At 40.8% G+C, this 20,289-nt stretch overlaps 1 protein-coding gene across 2 annotated transcripts in view; it reads left to right on the top strand.

Annotated features, from left to right (window-relative positions):
- Positions 1–19,905, top strand: part of ros1 (c-ros oncogene 1, receptor tyrosine kinase) — a 29,803-nt gene extending 9,898 nt beyond the window's left edge. Inside the window, exons 10-28 of one of the 2 annotated variants that reach the window (XM_072690236.1) lie at positions 630–1,135; positions 1,839–2,042; positions 2,729–2,839; positions 4,069–4,250; positions 5,631–5,822; positions 6,270–6,370; positions 8,117–8,331; positions 9,615–9,793; positions 12,148–12,310; positions 13,328–13,417; positions 13,540–13,666; positions 13,769–13,934; positions 14,732–14,796; positions 14,936–15,065; positions 16,409–16,506; positions 17,605–17,808; positions 17,955–18,089; positions 18,920–19,071; positions 19,668–19,905. In XM_072690236.1, coding sequence (XP_072546337.1) covers positions 630–1,135; positions 1,839–2,042; positions 2,729–2,839; positions 4,069–4,250; positions 5,631–5,822; positions 6,270–6,370; positions 8,117–8,331; positions 9,615–9,793; positions 12,148–12,310; positions 13,328–13,417; positions 13,540–13,666; positions 13,769–13,934; positions 14,732–14,796; positions 14,936–15,065; positions 16,409–16,506; positions 17,605–17,808; positions 17,955–18,089; positions 18,920–19,071; positions 19,668–19,834 — 3,187 coding nt within the window. In that variant the 3' untranslated portion in view covers positions 19,835–19,905. Of the gene's footprint in view, positions 1–629; positions 1,136–1,838; positions 2,043–2,728; positions 2,840–4,068; positions 4,251–5,630; positions 5,823–6,269; positions 6,371–8,116; positions 8,332–9,614; positions 9,794–12,147; positions 12,311–13,324; positions 13,418–13,539; positions 13,667–13,768; positions 13,935–14,731; positions 14,797–14,935; positions 15,066–16,408; positions 16,507–17,604; positions 17,809–17,954; positions 18,090–18,919; positions 19,072–19,667 lie in introns of both variants that reach the window. The other variant, XM_072690235.1, reaches the window with a different exon arrangement.
- Positions 19,906–20,289: the final 384 nt, after the last annotated feature.

Genomic DNA, 20,289 nt, shown 5'->3' with positions numbered 1-20,289 from the left:
GTGCATAATGAAACTAGTTAAAAAAAAAGTTTGCATAAACATTAATATCCCGAATATTCTATATTTAAAATGTAGTGATCAAATCTAAAGGCTGTAAAGTACCACTTTAAATACGTACAGTATGTATAAATCAGTACATTTCTTCTCATTGTTTTCCAAATAATTGCAATTTCATCATAATAAATCATAATAAAATCATAAATAAATCAGACATATAAAGCACCTTTGATTTGCATAGTTTATGTGTGTATATAAAATAGCATCACTTATTAACATTCAAAACAAGGAGCTCCAAGACTAAGGCACTGCCACTATGATCCAAAGACTGCTGGTTCGAATCCAGAGTCACACCGCTGGCCATCGGCAGCCGGAGTCAGAGAGAGCACAACTGGCCTTGCTCTCTCAGGGGTGGGTTGTTGGCGCTTCCTCCCCACATCACTCCTAGTGTGATGTTGGTCGTTGTGTGAGAGCTGGGGAGCAACATGTTGGCGGAGACATGCTTTGCTAGTGCTAGGGGAATTCACATGAAGGGGGGTTGGGAAGAAAATTGGGTAAAATTAGAAACTTAATTCCTATTTTTTTAAAAAGTAAAATCTATGATAAATAATAATGAGCGTTTGTCTTGTCAGGTGGCTCTTCTTGCTTTTGCAGGACGAAATCCACCGCATTTCCCTTCCGGAGGGCTTTGGGCACACAGATAACCTCACTCTCGTGGTTAAGGCGGACTCTGTGAATGACTTCGTGGTCAGTTTCCCCAATAAGAGGCTGGTTTTCTACAACAGAGCAGACCACACACTCTCGGCCGTGTCTCTGGACGGCTCGCTGTCCGTCACTCTGTTTTCTCAAATTGACCACGATGCCCAGAGTGTGGCTTATGAAGACGGCCTGCTGATGCTGACGGATGGAGAGAAAGTGTATAAAGCGATGGGGAAGGGAGAGGTGGCCACTTTCGTGGAGTTCTCTATGGACTGTGATATCTTCGAGGCCAGTTACGGGGGCTTTGGAAACCTCTGCTTTTCTGGGCCTTTCTCACAGCTGTATCCAGTGCCCAGGAGGCCCAGAGGCCTGCAGGTTCTGTTCGGATCAGATATAGCTAGAGTCAAATGGAACAAACCGGAACCTGCAAATGGATCAAGTGAGTCAATTCATTTAGTGAACAGATTCAGTCCTTCTGAAGCTTTCATGCTGTATTAGAGGTCACTCACCTTAACTCTGTATGGTCAGCTGCTGAAATTGTAGGCCTCAGGCCCGGTGTGCTAGTGGGATAAGGGTGTCCAAAGTTTTGCACAGGCCTTTTTATAACTTACGATTTTATGTTATGAAATTCTGTGCCCAGGTGGAATGTGGGCTAGGTGGGTTCCAGGTGAGCATGGGCTCTGAGTGGGTTTGTACTTAGAGCCCATGTGTTGTTACTGGGACCCAGTAGGGTTTCCTAAATGGGCCCCATCATTACAGCCCACCCTAATCTTACATGGGTCGTCTGTAGGCCCCATGAACAGTGTACAGCCCAGATGGGACCCATGTTTTACCCCTCCTGGTCCGATCACTAACCCTGGTGGGACCCTAGTGGGCATCCATATGTGGGCCAACATGGAACCCATGGATGAAACTTTCCGGTTCCCAGTTGTGCTACCCCTACAGGTCCCACATGGGCCAGATGTTAGGATTAGGATTTGGTGAAAATTGATCATCTACAGGGGCTGCTGTGTTTACCAGTGGATTTTTGGTGTCATTTAGCTGGGGGTGTCCAAACCTTTGCAGAAGACTCTACAAAAGTCTTATCAGGAGTGTGGGATCTATTCATTGGCCTACTGTGTGTCCTGTTTGTCCTCGATCAGGTCCGTCAGCTTGGCAAGACTGGACATACTTTGTGAGGTGTTTGGTTAATGGATCAGTGTTTGAGGAGATCACCAACATAACAACTACACAGACCACAGTTCCTCATCTCCAGAGCAGCCAGCGCTATTTCATTACTGTGTGGGCCAGTTCTCCGGGAGGACATTCTCAAGCTGTGGAGTTTGAGGGAACAACACTGCAGGCAGGTAAGGTGGACACCAGAAATAGCCAATTACCAAGACTCTGAGGTTTGCTCCATTAGTTTTCTACTGGATCTACAAGGCTAATGTAGACAAGAAGTAATGGCTCAACCAATTAGCATGGTGCTAACAGCATGCTGCATGCTCTCCTCAAAGCATGTGGAGATGTCTAGTCCCTGTAGAGAAGTACTGCCAATAGAATAGGACTCCCTGCAGGAGCAGATCAACATCATGAACCTATTGGCACCATGCTGCCTGATGCCAGGCATGGGCTATAGAGAGCATTGAGCTGTGGAGCAGTGGAAGAGCTGTGTTCTTTGGGATGATGGATGGTGGAGCTCCATCCAATACTTTCGGGATGAGTTGGGTAGTTGCGGATGGATGAGGTGGAGTGATGATCATCCAACATCCTGACCTTACTAATACTCTTGTTGCTGAATGCAATCAAATCCTCACAGCAATGCTTTGCTTAAGATCTAGTAGAAAGCCTTCTTCCCTGGACAGTTACTCCAACATTTTTATACCCTTGATTCGGAAGGAAGTATGAGACTATGAATGAGCAGGTGTCCCAATACTTTTGTCCAAATAGTTTAGCTAAAACAGTAGATGCTAATTCCTTTGGTTATTGTGTTAATATCCACGAATAAACGTACAGTAAAACGCACTAATCGAAGATGTCTTTTTCCAACCAGTGGATGATTCTCCATATATAATTGCTGCATCACTTAACGGCCTTTGGAAGCAGGAGTTGGACAGTTTCCACTTCCTTCAGTCTCTGGACTCTGGGGTGAACGAAGTAGAAGGTATGTGCTGATGTATCTGTGAAAGTGCTAATCCACATACAACCACAGTAAGCCGTACACTGCATAGAGCTGGGCTTTCTGAAGACGCCTGTACTTACAGACAAAAATAGTAAGGCTCCTAAGGTGTGAGTTTGCCAAAAGGCATGTGGGAGACCCCTCAAATGTATGAAGGAAGGTGCTCTGGTCAGATGAGGCCACCAAGGACAACGCTATGTCTGGTGCCAAGCCAATACATCTCATCACCCCAAGAACACCATGTTTTTCAGCAGCAGGGACTGGGAATCTGGTCTAGAGGGAACGATGAATGGTGCTAAATACTGGGATACTCTTGAGCAAAACCAGCTTTGGTCTGTTAGTGATTTGAGACCCTCCAACAGGACGATGACCCAAAGCATACTGCTAAAGAAACGCTCACAGCAATGCTCGACTTAAAAAAGGTTTCAATGGACTAATAATTCAAAGATCCTCTAATCTTAGACTCTACTAAACACAAGTCAATATGGAGACCATAGTACTCTTCTCTTCGCCTGAGTACTCTCAGAAGTGAAGGAGGGTCTTCAGTCTGGGTTTGAAGACAGCGAGCGTTGGACTCGGTTGTTCGGACACCCAGGGGAAGTTCGTTCCACCACTTCGGTGCAGGACAGTAAAAAGCCTGCTGAAATTGTAGGCCTCAGGCTGGTGTATTAGTGTAAGTTATAAAAAGGTACAGGCCTTTTTATAACTTACGATTTTATGTTAAAAAAGGTGGAATGTGGGCTAGGTGGGTTCCAGGTGGGCATGGGCTCTAAGTGGGTTTTGTACATGTGTTGTTACTGGGACCCAGTTGGGCTTCCCAAATGGGCCCAGTTGTTACAGCCCACCCTAATCTCACATGGGTCGTCTGTAGGCCCCATGAACAAGGTCTGGACGCTCGTCTTCCTTCCGTGGATCTTAAAGGATGGCGGGTCGAGCCGAGCCGTACTTGAAGCTGGAAGGGCTCTTGGTGTAGATCAGCATTATATATATATATATATATATAATGTGTGTGTTTGCAAGTGTGTGCATGAAGGTGTGATTCAAGGTGTAAACTATAGTTATTATTATTATACATGTGTTACATAAATATGATATATACATATATATAGTCACAGTGATGTATGTTCAAATAAGGTCCTCCTGAACTGTGCCAGTCTGCACCTGATGGTCTCATCTGATCTCCTGATCTCATCATCTGCTTTGGTGTTGAACAGATATGGACTGGTATAATGGAACAGTCTTCTGGACAAACGGCTCAGGACACATTAGCTGGATGGAGCTGGATGATCACTTTCCCGCTCCTAAAGTGTTTGCAGTGCCTCCGAGTCTAAAAGCAGAGACTGTAGCCTTTGACTGGCTGGGTCAATATTTATACTGGAGCTGCAACGCGAGTATGGTGAGTAACGAAGGTGTTTTATCATGTACAGAAAAAAAAAGCCTTAAATAAAGTGGCCAGTGAGTGGAAGCGCAAGGTTGGTGTTTCTAATAAAGTGGCCAGTTAGTGGAAGCGCAAAGTCAGGGTTTCTAATAAAGTGGCCAGTTAGTGGAAGCGCAAAGTCAGGGTTTCTAATAAAGTGGCCAGTGAGTGGAAGTGCAAGGTCAGGGTTTTTAATAAAGTGGCCAGTTAGTGGGAGCGCAGGGTCAGGGTTTCTAATAAAGTGGCCAGTTAGTGGAAGTGTAAGGTCAGGGTTTCTAATAAAGTGGCCAGAGAGTGGAAGCACAACTTTGGTGTTTCTAATAAAGTGGCCAGTGAGTGGAAGCACAAGGTTGGTGTTTCTAATAAAGTGGCCAGTTAGTGGAAGCGCAAAGTCAGGGTTTCTAATAAAGTGGCCAGTTAGTGGAAGCGCAAAGTCAGGGTTTCTAATAAAGTGGCCAGTAAGTGGAAGTGCAAGGTCAGGGTTTCTAATAAAGTGGCCAGTTAGTGGAAGCGCAAGGTTGGTGTTTCTAATAAAGTGGCCAGTTAGTGGAAGCGCAAAGTCAGGGTTTCTAATAAAGTGGCCAGTTAGTGGAAGCGCAAAGTCAGGGTTTCTAATAAAGTGGCCAGTTAGTGGAAGCGCAAGGTCAGGGTTTCTAATAAAGTGGCCAGTTAGTGGAAGCGCAAAGTCAGGGTTTCTAATAAAGTGGCCAGTGAGTGGAAGTGCAAGGTCAGGGTTTTTAATAAAGTGGCCAGTTAGTGGGAGCGCAGGGTCAGGGTTTCTAATAAAGTGGCCAGTTAGTGGAAGTGCAAGGTCAGGGTTTCTAATAAAGTGGCCAGTGAGTGGAAGCGCAAAGTCAGTGTTTCTAATAAAGTGGCCAGTGAGTGGAAGTGCAAGGTCAGGGTTTTTAATAAAGTGGCCAGTTAGTGGGAGCGCAGGGTCAGGGTTTCTAATAAAGTGGCCAGTTAGTGGAAGTGCAAGGTCAGGGTTTCTAATAAAGTGGCCAGAGAGTGGAAGCACAAGGTTGGTGTTTCTAATAAAGTGGCCAGTGAGTGGAAGCACAAGGTTGGTGTTTCTAATAAAGTGGCCAGTGAGTGGAAGCACAAGGTCAGGGTTTCTAATAAAATGGCCAGTGAGTGGAAGCACAAGGTTGATGTTTCTAATTAAGCGGCCAGTGAGTGGAAGCACAAGGTCAGGGTTTCTAATAAAGTGGCCAGAGAGTGGAAGCACAAGGTTGATGTTTCTAATAAAGTGGCCAGTGAGTGGAAGCACAAGGTTGATGTTTCTAATTAAGCGGCCATACACTGACTTAATTCTTTTATCATATTTATTGACTTACTGCAAATGATCAATCTCGCCAGATTTGCAGAGGGGTGAAGTCTGGCCTGGGTGCTGAAGTGTTTCTGACTGCAAAGCAGAGAATTGAAAGCCTGCTTTTAGACTCACCAAATGCTGCCATCTACTGGAGCACTGAGACCACTGTGGAGGTGTGTAGGCTAGACGGGGAGAACCGGCAGCTCCTCAAAGAGCTGAGTGTCTTCTCCGGGAGAAAGGTGGGAAATAGACAGCACATACACATTCACTGAATTCACACGCATCCCATACAACACACAGTGGAGGGACACTAAATGTCTAAAAAAAAAAAAGTTTGTGGACACCCCTTCTAATGAATGCATTTAGCTCATTTAAGTTGCACCCATTGCTGACACAGATGTGAACATTCCACACACAGCTTGTCTAGTCCCTGTAGAAGAGTACTGAAGCACCTATTGACCCCATGCTGCCTAATGGCAGGCGTGGGCTAGAGGGGTGTAAAGCCCCCCAGCATTGAGCCGTGTTAATGACCATAATGGGCTCTGAAGTGGAGGTAGATTCCTTATTTTGCTTATATACTTGAGTATAGGTAGAGGTATGACAGCTTAGTGATACTTTGAGTACAGAAAGTACACATCCATCAGTATTTTCCTCAAGTACAAGCACAGCTCTTTTTGTCTCGACAGATTGCTGGAATAGCTGCGGATTTAGCTGAGAGGAATCTGTACTGGCTGGAACAGGACGGCTCCTTCATACATCTTTACAGAGCGGACATCAGCAGTGAGGGGTAAACACCAGCCAAACACCCGCCCCCTTTACTGTAGTGGACCAGCCAACACATGATTATTGTCTGAAGTTGCTTCTTTAGTTTTTGCACTGGCGCTACACTATCTGGACAAAAGTATTGGGACACCTGTTTATTCATTGTTTCTTCTGAACACAAGGTAGGTGTTCCTAATAAAGTGGCCAGTGAGTGGAAGCACAAGGTCAGGGTTTCTAATAAAGTGACCAGTGAGTGGAAGCACAAGGTCAGGGTTTCTAATAAAGTGGCCAGTGAGTGGAAGCACAAGGTTAGTGTTTCTAATAAAGTGGCCAGTGAGTGGAAGCACAAGGTTGGTGTTTCTAATAAAGTGGCCAGTGAGTGGAAGCACAAGGTCAGGGTTTCTAATAAAGTGGCCAGTGTGTGAAAGCACAAGGTAGGGGTTTCTAATAAAGTGGCCAGTGAGTGGAAGCACAAGGTCAGGGTTTCTAAAAAAGTGGCCAGTGAATGGAAGCACAAGGTCAGGGTTTCTAATAAAGTGGCCAGTGAGTGGAAGCACAAGGTTAGTGTTTCTAATAAAGTGGCCAGTGAGTGGAAGCACAAGGTCAGGGTTTCTAATAAAGTGGCCAGTGAGTGGAAGCGTAAGGTCAGGGTTTCTAATAAAGTGGCCAGTGAGTGGAAGCACAAGGTTAGTGTTTCTAATAAAGTGGCCAGTTAGTGGAAGCGTAAGGTCAGGGTTTCTAATAAAGTGGCCAGTGAGTGGAAGCACAAGGTCAGGGTTTCTAATAAAGTGGCCAGTGAGTGGAAGCGTAAGGTCAGGGTTTCTAATAAAGTGGCCAGTGAGTGGAAGCACAAGGTTAGTGTTTCTAATAAAGTGGCCAGTGAGTGGAAGCACAAGGTTGATGTTTCTAATAAAGTGGCCAGTGAGTGGAAGCACAAGGTTGGTGTTTCTAATAAAGTGGCCAGTGAGTGGAAGCACAAGGTAGGGGTTTCTAATAAAGTGGCCAGTGAGTGGAAGCGTAAGGTCAGGGTTTCTAATAAAGTGGCCAGTGAGCGGAAGCACAAGGTTGGTGTTTCTAATAAAGTGGCCATTGAGTGGAAGCACAAGGTCAGGGTTTCTAATAAAGTGGCCAGTGAGTGGAAGCACAAGGTTGGTGTTTCTAATAAAGTGGCCAGAGAGTGGAAGCACAAGGTAGGGGTTTCTAATAAAGTGGCCAGAGAGTGGAAGCACAAGGTTGCTGTTTCTAATAAAGAACAAGAGCATTGCTGTAAGGATTTGATTGCATTCTGCGACAAGAGCGATAGTGAGGTCAGGATGCTGGTGCAGGTGATGATGATCATCACCCCACCTCATCATCCCCAAAGTACTGGATGGAGCTCCACCATCCATTATTCCAGAGAACACAGTTCTTCCACTGCTCCTCAGCTCAATGCCCGGGGGCTTTATACCCCTCTATAGCCCATGCCTGGCATTAGGCAGCATGGAGCCTATAGGTTCATGTGAATCTGCTCCAGAAAGTATTGATCTATTCTATTGGCAGTACTGAATGCATTCATTAGAATGGGTGTCCACAAACATTTGGACAAGTATGTTGTGTATGTTGTTGGTTTTAGGGTGTGGTGCCTGTCTGCATGCGTTCAGCGCTGTGCTAATTGGTGGGGTATAAGCTTCTAGTGCAGAACCAAAGAAGCAGACGTCAGACACCAAACATGTCCTGGCTGACCGACTAGACTGCAGGTGATGTCTGATGAAATGTCTAATCTTCTCTGCAGATCTCAGGCCTCCAGAGTGTCGCTGTTTGTGAGATGGAGCTCATCTCAAGTGCTGAACCAGCAGCTGGCCTACTACAGCGGACGGCTCGTGTGGTTGGGGGAAGATGGCGAGCTGAGAATCCAAGAGGTGGATCAAAACAGGACTGTGTTAATGTCTCCAAATAACACCCTGACAGCATTCAGTCTACTGCAGCACAGCCTCAAACCTCTGCCAGGTCAGTTCTGAAGGGGTCAGTGGGTCTGCTGTTCACACACAGTCCCATACCTATCGTATATCCTGTAATAAATGACACACAGTAATCCGTTAATGTGTAGTTTGGGAGAAGGAACATGCCGGAAGCCTTATCTCCTCCCTATCGAGCCCCAAGTCTACCTTCCATGTCCATGGCCTGAGCTTTTCCCCTCTTATACAATCTGCTTCCATTATCATACAGTCATGTGACAAAATGAGGACACTTCAGGCAATTTCCAGGAGGAAGCACACGGTGGGGGTTCTAATAAATTGGCCAGTGAGTGGAAGCACAAGGATGACGTTTCTAATAAAGTGGCCAGTGAGTGGAAGCGTAAGGTCAGGGTTTTTAATAAAGTGGCCAGTGAGTGGAAGCACAAGGTAGGGGTTTCTAATAAAGTGGCCAGTGAGTGGAAGCACAAGGTAGGTGTTTCTAATAAAGTGGCCAGTTAGTGGAAGCACAAGGTAGGGGTTTCTAATAAAGTGGCCAGTGAGTGGAAGCACAAGGTAGGGGTTTCTAATAAAGTGGCCAGTGAGTGGAAGCACAAGGTAGGGGTTTCTAATAAAGTGGCCAGTGAGTGGAAGCGCAAGGTAGGTGTTTCTAATAAAGTGGCCAGTGAGTGGAAGCACAAGGTAGGTGTTTCTAATAAAGTGGCCAGTGAGTGGAAGCACAAGGTAGGGGTTTCTAATAAAGTGGCCAGTGAGTGGAAGCGTAAGGTCAGGGTTTCTAATAAAGTGGCCAGTGAGTGGAAGCACAAGGTCAGGGTTTCTAATAAAGTGGCCAGTGAGTGGAAGCACAAGGTAGGGGTTTCTAATAAAGTGGCCAGTGAGTGGAAGCGCAAGGTAGGCGTTTCTAATAAAGTGGCCAGTGAGTGGAAGCACAAGGTAGGTGTTTCTAATAAAGTGGCCAGAGAGTGGAAGCACAAGGTAGGTGTTTCTAATAAAGTGGCCAGTGAGTGGAAGTGCAAGGTAGGTGTTTCTAATAAAGTGGCCAGAGAGTGGAAGCACAAGGTAGGTGTTTCTAATAAAGTGGCCAGAGAGTGGAAGCACAAGGTAGGTGTTTCTAATAAAGTGGCCAGAGAGTGGAACAACATGCACATTTCAGGCAATTTCCAGGAGCTCTATGAGAAATAATTCATATATTTTTATATAATTACAGCATTTTTGCCAGCGATGGTTTAAGTTCACATTTTTATTATACATGTTTCAGTGGTCTGTTATTCTCATATTAATTAATGTAAATTGTTTTTATGAACGCTGTGTTTTTAGAAGGATTCGTGTCTCCTCCTCTGGTGATCCCGCCTGCAGTTTCAAAGCCGTCTATCCGCTTGGAAGGAAACCACACAGGGTTTAAAATCCTGTGGGAGCCCAGCAGTGTTGAGCTCGGCACGGTGCTCTACTGTGTAATCTCTACTGACATACAGCTGCACGATACAGAAATACAGAAGGTGAATTTCTTTATTTTTAAAACATATGAGACAACTTCATACTGGATATTAATGCTATTAGAACTTCATACTGGATATTAATGCTATTAGAACTTCATACTGGATATTAATGTTATTAGAGCTTCATACAGGATATTAATGTTATTAGAGCTTCATACAGGATATTAATGTTATTAGAGCTTCATACTGGATATTAATGTTATTAGAGCTTCATACAGGATATTAATGTTATTAGAGCTTCATACTGGATATTAATGTTATTAGAGCTTCATACTGGATATTAATGTTAATAGAGCTTCATACTGGATAATAATGTTATTAGAGCTTCATACTGGATATTAATGCTATTAGAACTTCATACTGGATATTAATGCTATTAGAGCTTCATACTGGATATTAATGTTATTAGAGCTTCATACAGGATATTAATGTTATTAGAGCCTCATACTGGATATTAATGATATTAGAGCTTCATACTGGATATGAATGATATTAGAGCTTCATACTGGATATGAATGTTATTAGAACTTCATACTGGATATTAATGTTATTAGAGCTTCATACTGGATATTAATGTTATTAGAGCTTCATACAGGATATTAATGTTATTAAAGCTTCATACTGGATATTAATGTTATTAGAGTTTCATACTGGATATTAATGTTATTAGAACTTCATACTGGATATTAATATTATTAGAGCTTCATACTGGATATTAATATTATTAGAACTTCATACTGGATATTAATGCTATTAGATCTTCATACTGGATATTAATGTTATTAGAGCTTCATACTGGATATTAATGTTATTAGAGCTTCATACAGGATATTAATGTTATTAGAGCTCCATACTGGATATTAATATTATTAGAGCTTCATACTGGATATTAATGTTATTAGAGCTTCATACTGGATATTAATGTTATTAGAGCTCCATACTGGATATTAATATTATTAGAGCTTCATACTGGATATTAATGTTATTAGAGCTTCATACTGGATATTAATGTTATTAGAGCTTCATACTGGATATTAATATTATTAGAACTTCATACTGGATATTAATATTATTAGAGTTTCATACTGGATATTAATGTTATTAGAGCTTCATACTGGATATTAATGTTATTAGAGTTTCATACTGGATATTAATGTTATTAGAGCTTCATACAGGATATTAATGTTATTAGAGCTCCATACTGGATATTAATATTATTAGAGCTTCATACTGGATATTAATGTTATTAGAGCTTCATACTGGATATTAATGTTATTAGAGCTTCATACTGGATATTAATATTATTAGAACTTCATACTGGATATTAATGCTATTAGAGCTTCATACTGGATATTAATGTTATTAGAGCTTCATACTGGATATTAATGTTAATAGAGCTTCATACTGGATAATAATGTTATTAGAGCTTCATACTGGATATTAATGCTATTAGAACTTCATACTGGATATTAATGCTATTAGAGCTTCATACTGGATATTAATGTTATTAGAGCTTCATACAGGATATTAATGTTATTAGAGCTTCATACTGGATATTAATGTTATTAGAGCTTCATACTGGATATTAATGCTATTAGAGCTTCATACTGGATATTAATGTTATTAGAACTTCATACTGGATATTAATGCTATTAGAGCTTCATACAGGATATTAATGTTATTAAAGCTTCATACTGGATATTAATGTTATTAGAGTTTCATACTGGATATTAATGTTATTAGAACTTCATACTGGATATTAATATTATTAGAGCTTCATACTGGATATTAATATTATTAGAACTTCATACTGGATATTAATGCTATTAGATCTTCATACTGGATATTAATGTTATTAGAGTTTCATACTGGATATTAATGCTATTAGAGCTTCATACTGGATATTAATGCTATTAGAGCTTCATACTGGATATTAATGTTAATAGAACTTCAGACTGGATATTAATGTTATTAGAACTTCATTTTGGATATTAATGTTATTAGAGCTTCATACTGGATATTAATGTTAATAGAACTTCATTTTGGATATTAATGTTATTAGAGCTTCATACTGGATATTAATGTTATTAGAACTTCATACCGGATATTAATATTATTAGAGCTTCATACTGGATATTAATATTATTAGAGCTTCATACTACTTCCACTTCGGGACTAATAAAGGATTATCTTATCTTAATACTCAATATTAATGCTATTACAGATTCATACTGGATATTAATGTAATTAGAACTTTATGTGGTGTGGTAAAGAGTGAGGAAACCAGTGGTAGATTATGGTGGACACTTTCTTCTGTGTTGTTTGTAAATAATCTGAAATCTGGTTTCCCACAGATTTCCTCTACGAGATATTGTCATCCCTTTAACACCTTCTCTGTACCTGTTATAGAAGTGACCACATTTAAGCCCAATACCAGGTTTAATATCACAATAACTCCGTTTACATACTGGGGCAGAGGTGACTCAACATCCCAGCTGCTTCTGACACCAGTCCGAGGTAAGACCTGCAGTAATTGTTATTGTTATTGTTATTGTAATACAGAGATCCAAAAGGTGATGTTTAGGCTCATAATTACTTTATTAATTCATTATTATTATTATTGTTATTGGGTCATATTATTTGCTAACTACTGTATTAAATAGCGAAATAATTAGTCATCATAATCATTGTTGTTCTACATACAGTATATACTGTATAACATTAATGTGCACAGTGCATTTCTAAATTTTATAAATATTATAAGATATTTAGAGCTAGTTTTACTCTGCATGTCAAGGAAACAAAAACTGGTCATAAAAACGTATATGGTCATAATTCAATTTTACTAATATATTATTCATTACTTATGCTAATGTATATACAATGATAACATACAATAATAACTTTTTCATGTTTAAATATAATAAATTGCACACTAAATTATATTTTTAGTAGTATTGTTTTTCAGTACGTCAAGGAAACAAACCTTATCCTTTAGGCTCATAATTCATTGTTAATTGTAACTGTTAATCATTCATATTTCCTTTACTCTAGTGTTTGTCATTTACAATAGCAATATACAATATCTTGTACCAATTACATTTAAATACTATAATTCATTATAATATTCAGAATATTTATTCAGTATGTATAGGAAAAAATAAGCCATGTAAGTCAACACTTATTAAATATGACACATCTGGATATTAATGTTATTTAACATCATCAGTATCACTGCTAGATTGAGATTGGGCCCAGATCTCAAACTTGTCTAGCCAATGGCTCTGTGGTCAGAAACTGACCCCTGATGAAGGTCTAGAGAATGTCTAACACAAACTGTACAGCAGCAGATGATCTACAGTCTATATCTGTAAACCAGCAAGGTGGAGCTATATGAAAGAGGTTTCTGATAAAGTGGCCACCTCCAATGTAGTTTTAGTGTAGTGTGTGCTACACTACCCATTATTCCATGAGCAGTTTATAAACATATAGCTGTACACAGTTTGTCTAAAGATGTCCCTCATCTCCCAGCAGACACTCCTGCAGAAGACAATCAGCAGTTGATCATATTAAGTGCCATCATCAGCGTTCTCACAGTGGTCATCATCATCGTTGGAGCATTCAGTGAGTTCAGGGTCATTTAATAAGCATTAATGTAATGTAAATAACAGAATATCTGAAATGTGTTAAGTAGAATCTTGGGTAAAATATGTAAAAATAAAACATTAATGCATCTCATTTTGAAGTTTTCTCCAGACGACGCAGGACAAAAGCAAATGAGTTCAACAGTCAGAGCAGTTTATTCCATCAGGACAGAGAACTGGAAAATATCAGGGGTTTAGTGGGACTGGGGAACGCCTGCTACGCTGTCAGGTGAACAGGAATGATCACAACTTCAGTCACCAAATAGTGAATATTAAATATTTAAAACAGGATTTTTATTGATCGTTTTTATTTGGTTTGATCTTGTTTCAGTTTGCTGCCGATCCATAAGGAGATGGAGTCTCTGCCCGTGTTTCCACGTGAATGTCTGAAGCTGCTGAAGCTGTTGGGCAGCGGAGCTTTCGGAGAGGTTTATGAGGGAGTTACTGTAGGAATCCACATCAGTGACGTCACACCTGAGCAAAGAGTGGCTGTCAAGGTAAACCTACCTGTGTTTTAATAGATTAGATACTGAATAATTCATAGTGGATATTAAGTCATTTATAATGAATATTGAATAAGTAATAGTACATATTTAATAATTCATAATGGATGCTAAACAATTCATAGTAGGTACTGAACAATTCATAGTAGATACTGAATAATTCATAGTGGATACTGAATAATTCATAGTAGATACTGAATAATTCATAGTGGATACTGAATAATTCATAGTGGATACTGAATAATTCATAGTGGATACTGAATTAGTGATAGTAGATACTGGATAATTCATAGTGGATTTTAAATAATTCATAGTGGATACTGAATATGTCATAGTAGATACTAAATAATTCATAGTGGATTTAAAATAATTCATAGTGGATACTGAATATGTCATAGTGGATACTGAATAATTCATAGTAGATACTGAATCATTCAAAGTAGATACTAAATAATTCATAGTGGATACTGAATAATTCATAGTAAATACTGAATAATTCATAGTAAATACTGAATAATTCATAGTAGGTACTGAATCATTCAAAGTAGATATTGAATACTTCATTGAGGATACTGAATAATTCAAAATAGATACTGAATTATTTGTAGTAGATACTAAATAATTGATAGCAGATACTGAATAATTCATAGTGGATACTGAATTAATAGTGGATACTGAATTCATAGTGGATACTGAATCATATTGTATATTGAATGATTAACTAACAAGCCTTAATGTTAGTAAGTGAGTAGTGAGGTGATTGAGGTGTTAAATATGTTAACTCTTTTCAGACGCTGCGGAAACATGCCAGTGATCAGGAGAAAGTTGAGTTTCTGAAAGAGGCTCATTTGATGAGGTAAGAGGAAAGTCTTTCTCACTAGCTAAACATGGCTTATGTGTAAAGTACCCTTTTTGCCGTGTGTGTGTTCATGTGTGTGTGTGTGTGTTTATGTGTGTGTGTGTGTGTGTGTGTGTGTGTGTGTGTGTGTGTTCAGTCAGTTTAACCACCCCAACATCCTGCGTCTGCTGGGTGTGTGTGTGCTGAATGAGCCACATTACATCATCCTGGAGCTGATGGAGGGTGGAGATCTGCGCTCTTACCTGAGAGGGGCTCGGCCCACCAACGTGAGTAACACTCAGCACACATCACACTCTACCGAGAAGCACACAGTCGAACCTGCAGCCTCACCCTCCTCTATTACAGCATGCTTTCTTCAAACTTTTACATCTGTAAATGAGCTGCAGCTGAAACTGACTGACTGTAGCAGCTGTGGCTCCGCCCCCTCAATCTGTTCACTTGCTTATTCCTATCTACAGGAAGAGCACAGAGGTGTTGCTTGGGTTTGAACTTATGATCTCCTGAGTCTCTTGACGAGCAGGCAGTTAGACAGTCGCTTCACTCTAGAGCTGTGAAGCTGTGTGCGTTTCTGAGTCTGAGAAAGAAGGGAAGGTAATTTTACTATGCAGTGTAATTCCACAGCTCTAGACCGGCCCTACGGTCTAACTGCTGCTTATCAACTGTGAGGAGGTCATAAGGTCGAATCCCAGTGTGGCCTCTGCACTCTATTGTTCAAAGTTTTGGGGATGTCATGTGATAGAGGCGCTCTAACCTGGAGATTACTGCGGCCACGCCCACTGAGCGGCTAAAAGACATACTGAGCGACAGCGTTAGCGTCAGTGTGAATGCCGCTAACACAAAAACTGACTGTTTAAACAGATTCAGCAGTTCAGAGCTTATTTTTACAGAATAGAAGAGAAACAACTGCACTGAAACATGTGGGAGCTCACTGTTTAGTAAAGTCAAGCTCTGAAAACAGATGGGAAATGAATTTAGCGACATGCTAAGGTCAAGCAAGAAGAAAAGCTAGCAATCCTGGATGAGCCAGTCGACTAACTGTTACTGAAAACAGTGGAAAACACTCCTAAGACCTTCCCTCGACTCTGCGCTCTCTCAGATACAAGGACTTCTCTTCTAAACGGAGGTGATTTGATTCGAGCCTCAGTTAGCTGGACGATCCTGGCTACACATAGATTGACCGTTGGTTCTTTGGTAATTAGGATGGGTCAGTGTCGAGTCTAGCTGCCTTAACCTGAGCAGATAATCACCTGTTTCAATCCCTGTTTGGTCGTTTCACGCTCAGTCCGACTAAAGGGGGTGTGTCCCAGCGGGAATGTGACGTCAGTGCATACTCTCTATAGACAGTAAACAAAATAAGGGGCGGAGCCACAGCCATAAACATCTTATACAGGATTGAATCAGTTTCAGCTGCAGCTCATTTACTGGTGTTTTTGAGGTTCAACTCAGTATGAATTGTTGACCACACTGAGATGCAGAAGTTAAAAATATATATGAAATAATAATATTGCTTATTAAAAAAAAATAATTTTGCTTATTAAATTTTAATAATACATTAAATCATCTGATCTGAATAACTGAATAACTGTTAAACTCCTCCTCGCTGTTACAGAACCGTGGACAGCTTCTGGGCCTGACCAGCCTTCTGGATATCAGTTTGGATGTGACCAAAGGGTGTGTTTATTTAGAGAAGCTCCATTTCGTTCACAGGTATGAATGTGTGCCCACACATAAACCATATATCATCACCGTCAAGCAAACCTCTAATATACGAGACATAGTGTGAATCTGACAGTTGTTTTACACTGTTTTACATATTTACATTATGTCCGAGTTTTGAATAGACCAATTTCTGTGAATGATTAGATTAGGTCCATCAGACACATACAGTGTTCCTGCTCAGTTGCACAGCATTGTGCTCGTTCATGCTGCCTGCCATCGGCGGCCTGAGCCAGAGAGAGCACAACTGGCCTTGATCTCACCAGCTGGGTAGATGGCGCGCTCTCTCTCCACATATCACTTCAGTGTGATGCTGGACGACACAGGCATCTGCTGGCCGATGCATCAGAGTTGGGTAGCCAGCGTGTTGGTTGCCAGTGATAGTTGGAAAAGAGGCGGTGGCTGGTTGCACATGTGTCAGAGGAGGCATGTGTCAGTCCTCATCCTCCCAGTGTCAGAAGCATTACATGTGATAGGGGGAGAGTGCTAAGGAGCAGGTTGGGTAATTGGCTACCGGGGAAAAATTGGGAGGGAATATTAAAAAAAAAAAAAAAAGGAAACAAAATATGTAATATTTTACTAATCTTATGATCTCTGTATACATTGTACATTATTAAATGAGTTTATTTTTATATTATTTTTTTAATTTGGCATATTTACATATTTTTTTTACTTATGACCTCTGTGTACATTTTAAAATATTAAATTAGTTTATTTTTGTATTTGTTTTTTTTTCATTTGACATCTACATAGTTGTTACTTATCTTATGATCTCTGTATACATTTTAAATTATTAAATTAGTTTATTTTTATTTTTTTATTTGACATATCTACATAATTTTTTACTTATCTTATGATCTCTGTATACATTTAAAATTATTAAATGAGTTTATTTTTATATTTATTTTTTAGTTTGACATATCTACATAATATTTGACTTATCTTATGGTCTCTGTATACATTATTAAATGAATTTATTAGTCCATAATTTATTTTTTTATTTGACATATCTACATCTATATCTATCTATATCTATTGTATTGATTGATTGGTTCTAGCAATGTGCAGTAGTTGATTTCTCTTCTGCAGGGATCTTGCTGCGAGGAACTGCCTGGTTTCAGTGAGAGGATACAGCGATCCTGATCGGGTGGTTAAGATCGGAGACTTTGGGTTGGCCCGGGACGTCTATAAGAGCGATTACTACCGGAAGAGAGGAGAGGGTCTTCTGCCTGTCCGCTGGATGCCCCCCGAGAGTCTGACAGATGGCATCTTCGACAAGCACTCTGATGTGTGGTGAGCACACACCCTGTTTTCCAACCATAGCAGAAATTTAGCTTTTATATATTTCTCTTATTCTGATGTTAATATGTTGTGTCGTATGTGTGTGTGTGTGTGTGTGTGTGTGTGTGTGTGTGTGTGTGTGTGTGTGTGGATGCCAGGGCGTTCGGGGTGCTCCTGTGGGAGATCATGACATTGGGGAAGCAGCCATATCCTGCTTTCTCCAACCAGGAGGTCCTACACCATGTTAATGTAGGAGGACGACTACCTGCACCTGCTGAGTGTCCACAGAGTCTGTACGTACCATACAGTAGATATAGACAATGTGGACAAAAGTATTGGGACATTTGCTCATTCATTGTTTCTTCTGAAATCAAGAGTATTAAAAGAGCTGATTCTGCTTCTGTTGGAGTAACTGTCTCTACTGTCCAGAGAAAAAGACTTTCTACTAGATTTTGGAGGACCATTGCTGTGAAGATTTGACTGCATACATCGACAAGCGCGTTAGTGAGGTCATCCCCAACCCATCCCATTCAGATGTACTGGATGGAGCTCCAACATCCATCATTCCAGAGAACACAGTTCTCCTCAATACTGGGGGTCTTTATACCCCTCTAGCCCACTCCTGGCATTAGGCAGCATGGTGCCAATAGGGTCATGATGTTGATCTGCTCCAGAGAGTCCTATTCTATTGGCAGTACTTCTTCTCTACAGGGACTAGACAGACTTTGTGCGTGCATTTCCACATCTGTGTCAGCAGCAATGGATGCAACATGAAGTAGCTGAATGCATTTATTAGAAGGGGTGTCCATAAATATATAGCCATTTAAAAATGCAGGGTAAGTAAGGAAGTAATGGTGATAAGCCATGTTATGTAACCACTTAAGTGTTCCTGCAGAATCTAGTGGAAACCCTTCTTCTTCTCTGGACAGTAGAGACAGTTACTCCAACAAAAGCAGGATCAGCTCTTTTTAATGCCCTTGATTCCAGAAGAAACAAAGAACAAGCAGGTGTCCCAATACTTTTGTCCATATAATGTATATATATATATATATGTATGTATATAAGTATATATATAAGTTGTGACTCTGCAGCCTTCTTAAAACTGTATGTTTGACACCCTCAGTTATAGCGTGATGTTGGAGTGCTGGAGGAAGCAGCCCAGAGAGAGGCCGAGCTTCCGCTGCCTTCATACGACTCTCAATAAACTGAGAGAGACTGAGACATTCAGCCCGAATGGGAAAACTGGCCACGTGAACCAGGCCTACACAGAAGACGGTGAGACTCCACTGACACTTCAGTGTTGGAGGCAGTTGGGTATTTATAGATGAGTAAGCAGAATGTGCTGGATGGGAAATCGGAGGGTGATGATCATATCTTTTAGATGCCCATCTTAAAGCAGCATTATGCAAGAATTGACATGTCTTACTCCTCAGTTCCCCCTACTGTTTGGAAGTGGAACTTGTGCTTTGAGACACTTCTAAAGGACGTGCTGTACACATGCATTTCTGGACAAGCTGAGAGAAGCTCCAGAAGCTTGATCTGAAGGTGGAGCAGCATGTGGGCTGTAGAGGCGGTAGAGTAACACTACAGGATTTTACACTAATATGACTCTATGGGTTCTGCAGTGTTACACAGCAGCAGTTCTGGAGAGAGGTTCTCCTCCTGCAGCTCCACCACCAAACCTCCATAGTGCAGTAGCAGCAGCAGCGCTCCGGCCCGGAGTGGGAATGACGGAGACGCTATTCTCCCCCTGTTCCAGTCCCTGTTTTATGGTTAAATTGCTACATATTGTTGCTTTAATGCTGAAATAGGTAAGTACTAACACTCCTAAAGGCCTAAACCCTCATATCTTCTGTGTGTTTGTCTTGCAGAAGAAGAGGAGTGTAGAGGCGTAGATGCAGACGAGGGTTTGGGAACAGGACTGACCCACGTACTCAGCAGTGAGGGCCTGAACTACCTCATGTTTCGAGCTGATGAGGCAGAAAACTCAAACAGCAGCAGCAGTCCAACAGATTACTCCTCAGCTACAGAGGACTGACCAAAAAGACTTGGCTTTATGTATAATATATATATATATATATATATATATGCAGCAGGCAAAGCCACAGAGTGTCCAGTGTATATATATATATATACTGGACACTCTGTGGCTTTGCCTGCTGCAGGGCTCTGTCTTCACCATGCTGAAGATACGAACACTGACATCACGCCAGTATATATACCATTAAGGGGGTATATAAACACCAGTACAGTAAAAAGTGTGGACAATCCCAATTACTTTTCATTTCTATGTCAGACACTCTCTAAAATATATGGATTTTGTAGACTTTATTAAGTGAGTGGAACATGTCAGACACTCCCTAAAATATGTAAGTTGTATGTTGTGTATATATGAAACTTTTTAAAGAGATTTAAACATTTCAGGCTCTCCATAATGTAAATATGTATTTTGCCTGTCACATGGTTTCTTGAGTTTTCAAACACTCCCTAAAA

Source organism: Salminus brasiliensis, chromosome 10 (assembly GCF_030463535.1).
Source record: "Salminus brasiliensis chromosome 10, fSalBra1.hap2, whole genome shotgun sequence".
Lineage (NCBI taxonomy): Eukaryota > Metazoa > Chordata > Actinopteri > Characiformes > Bryconidae > Salminus > Salminus brasiliensis.
This window is presented reverse-complemented; position numbering and strand designations above follow the sequence as displayed.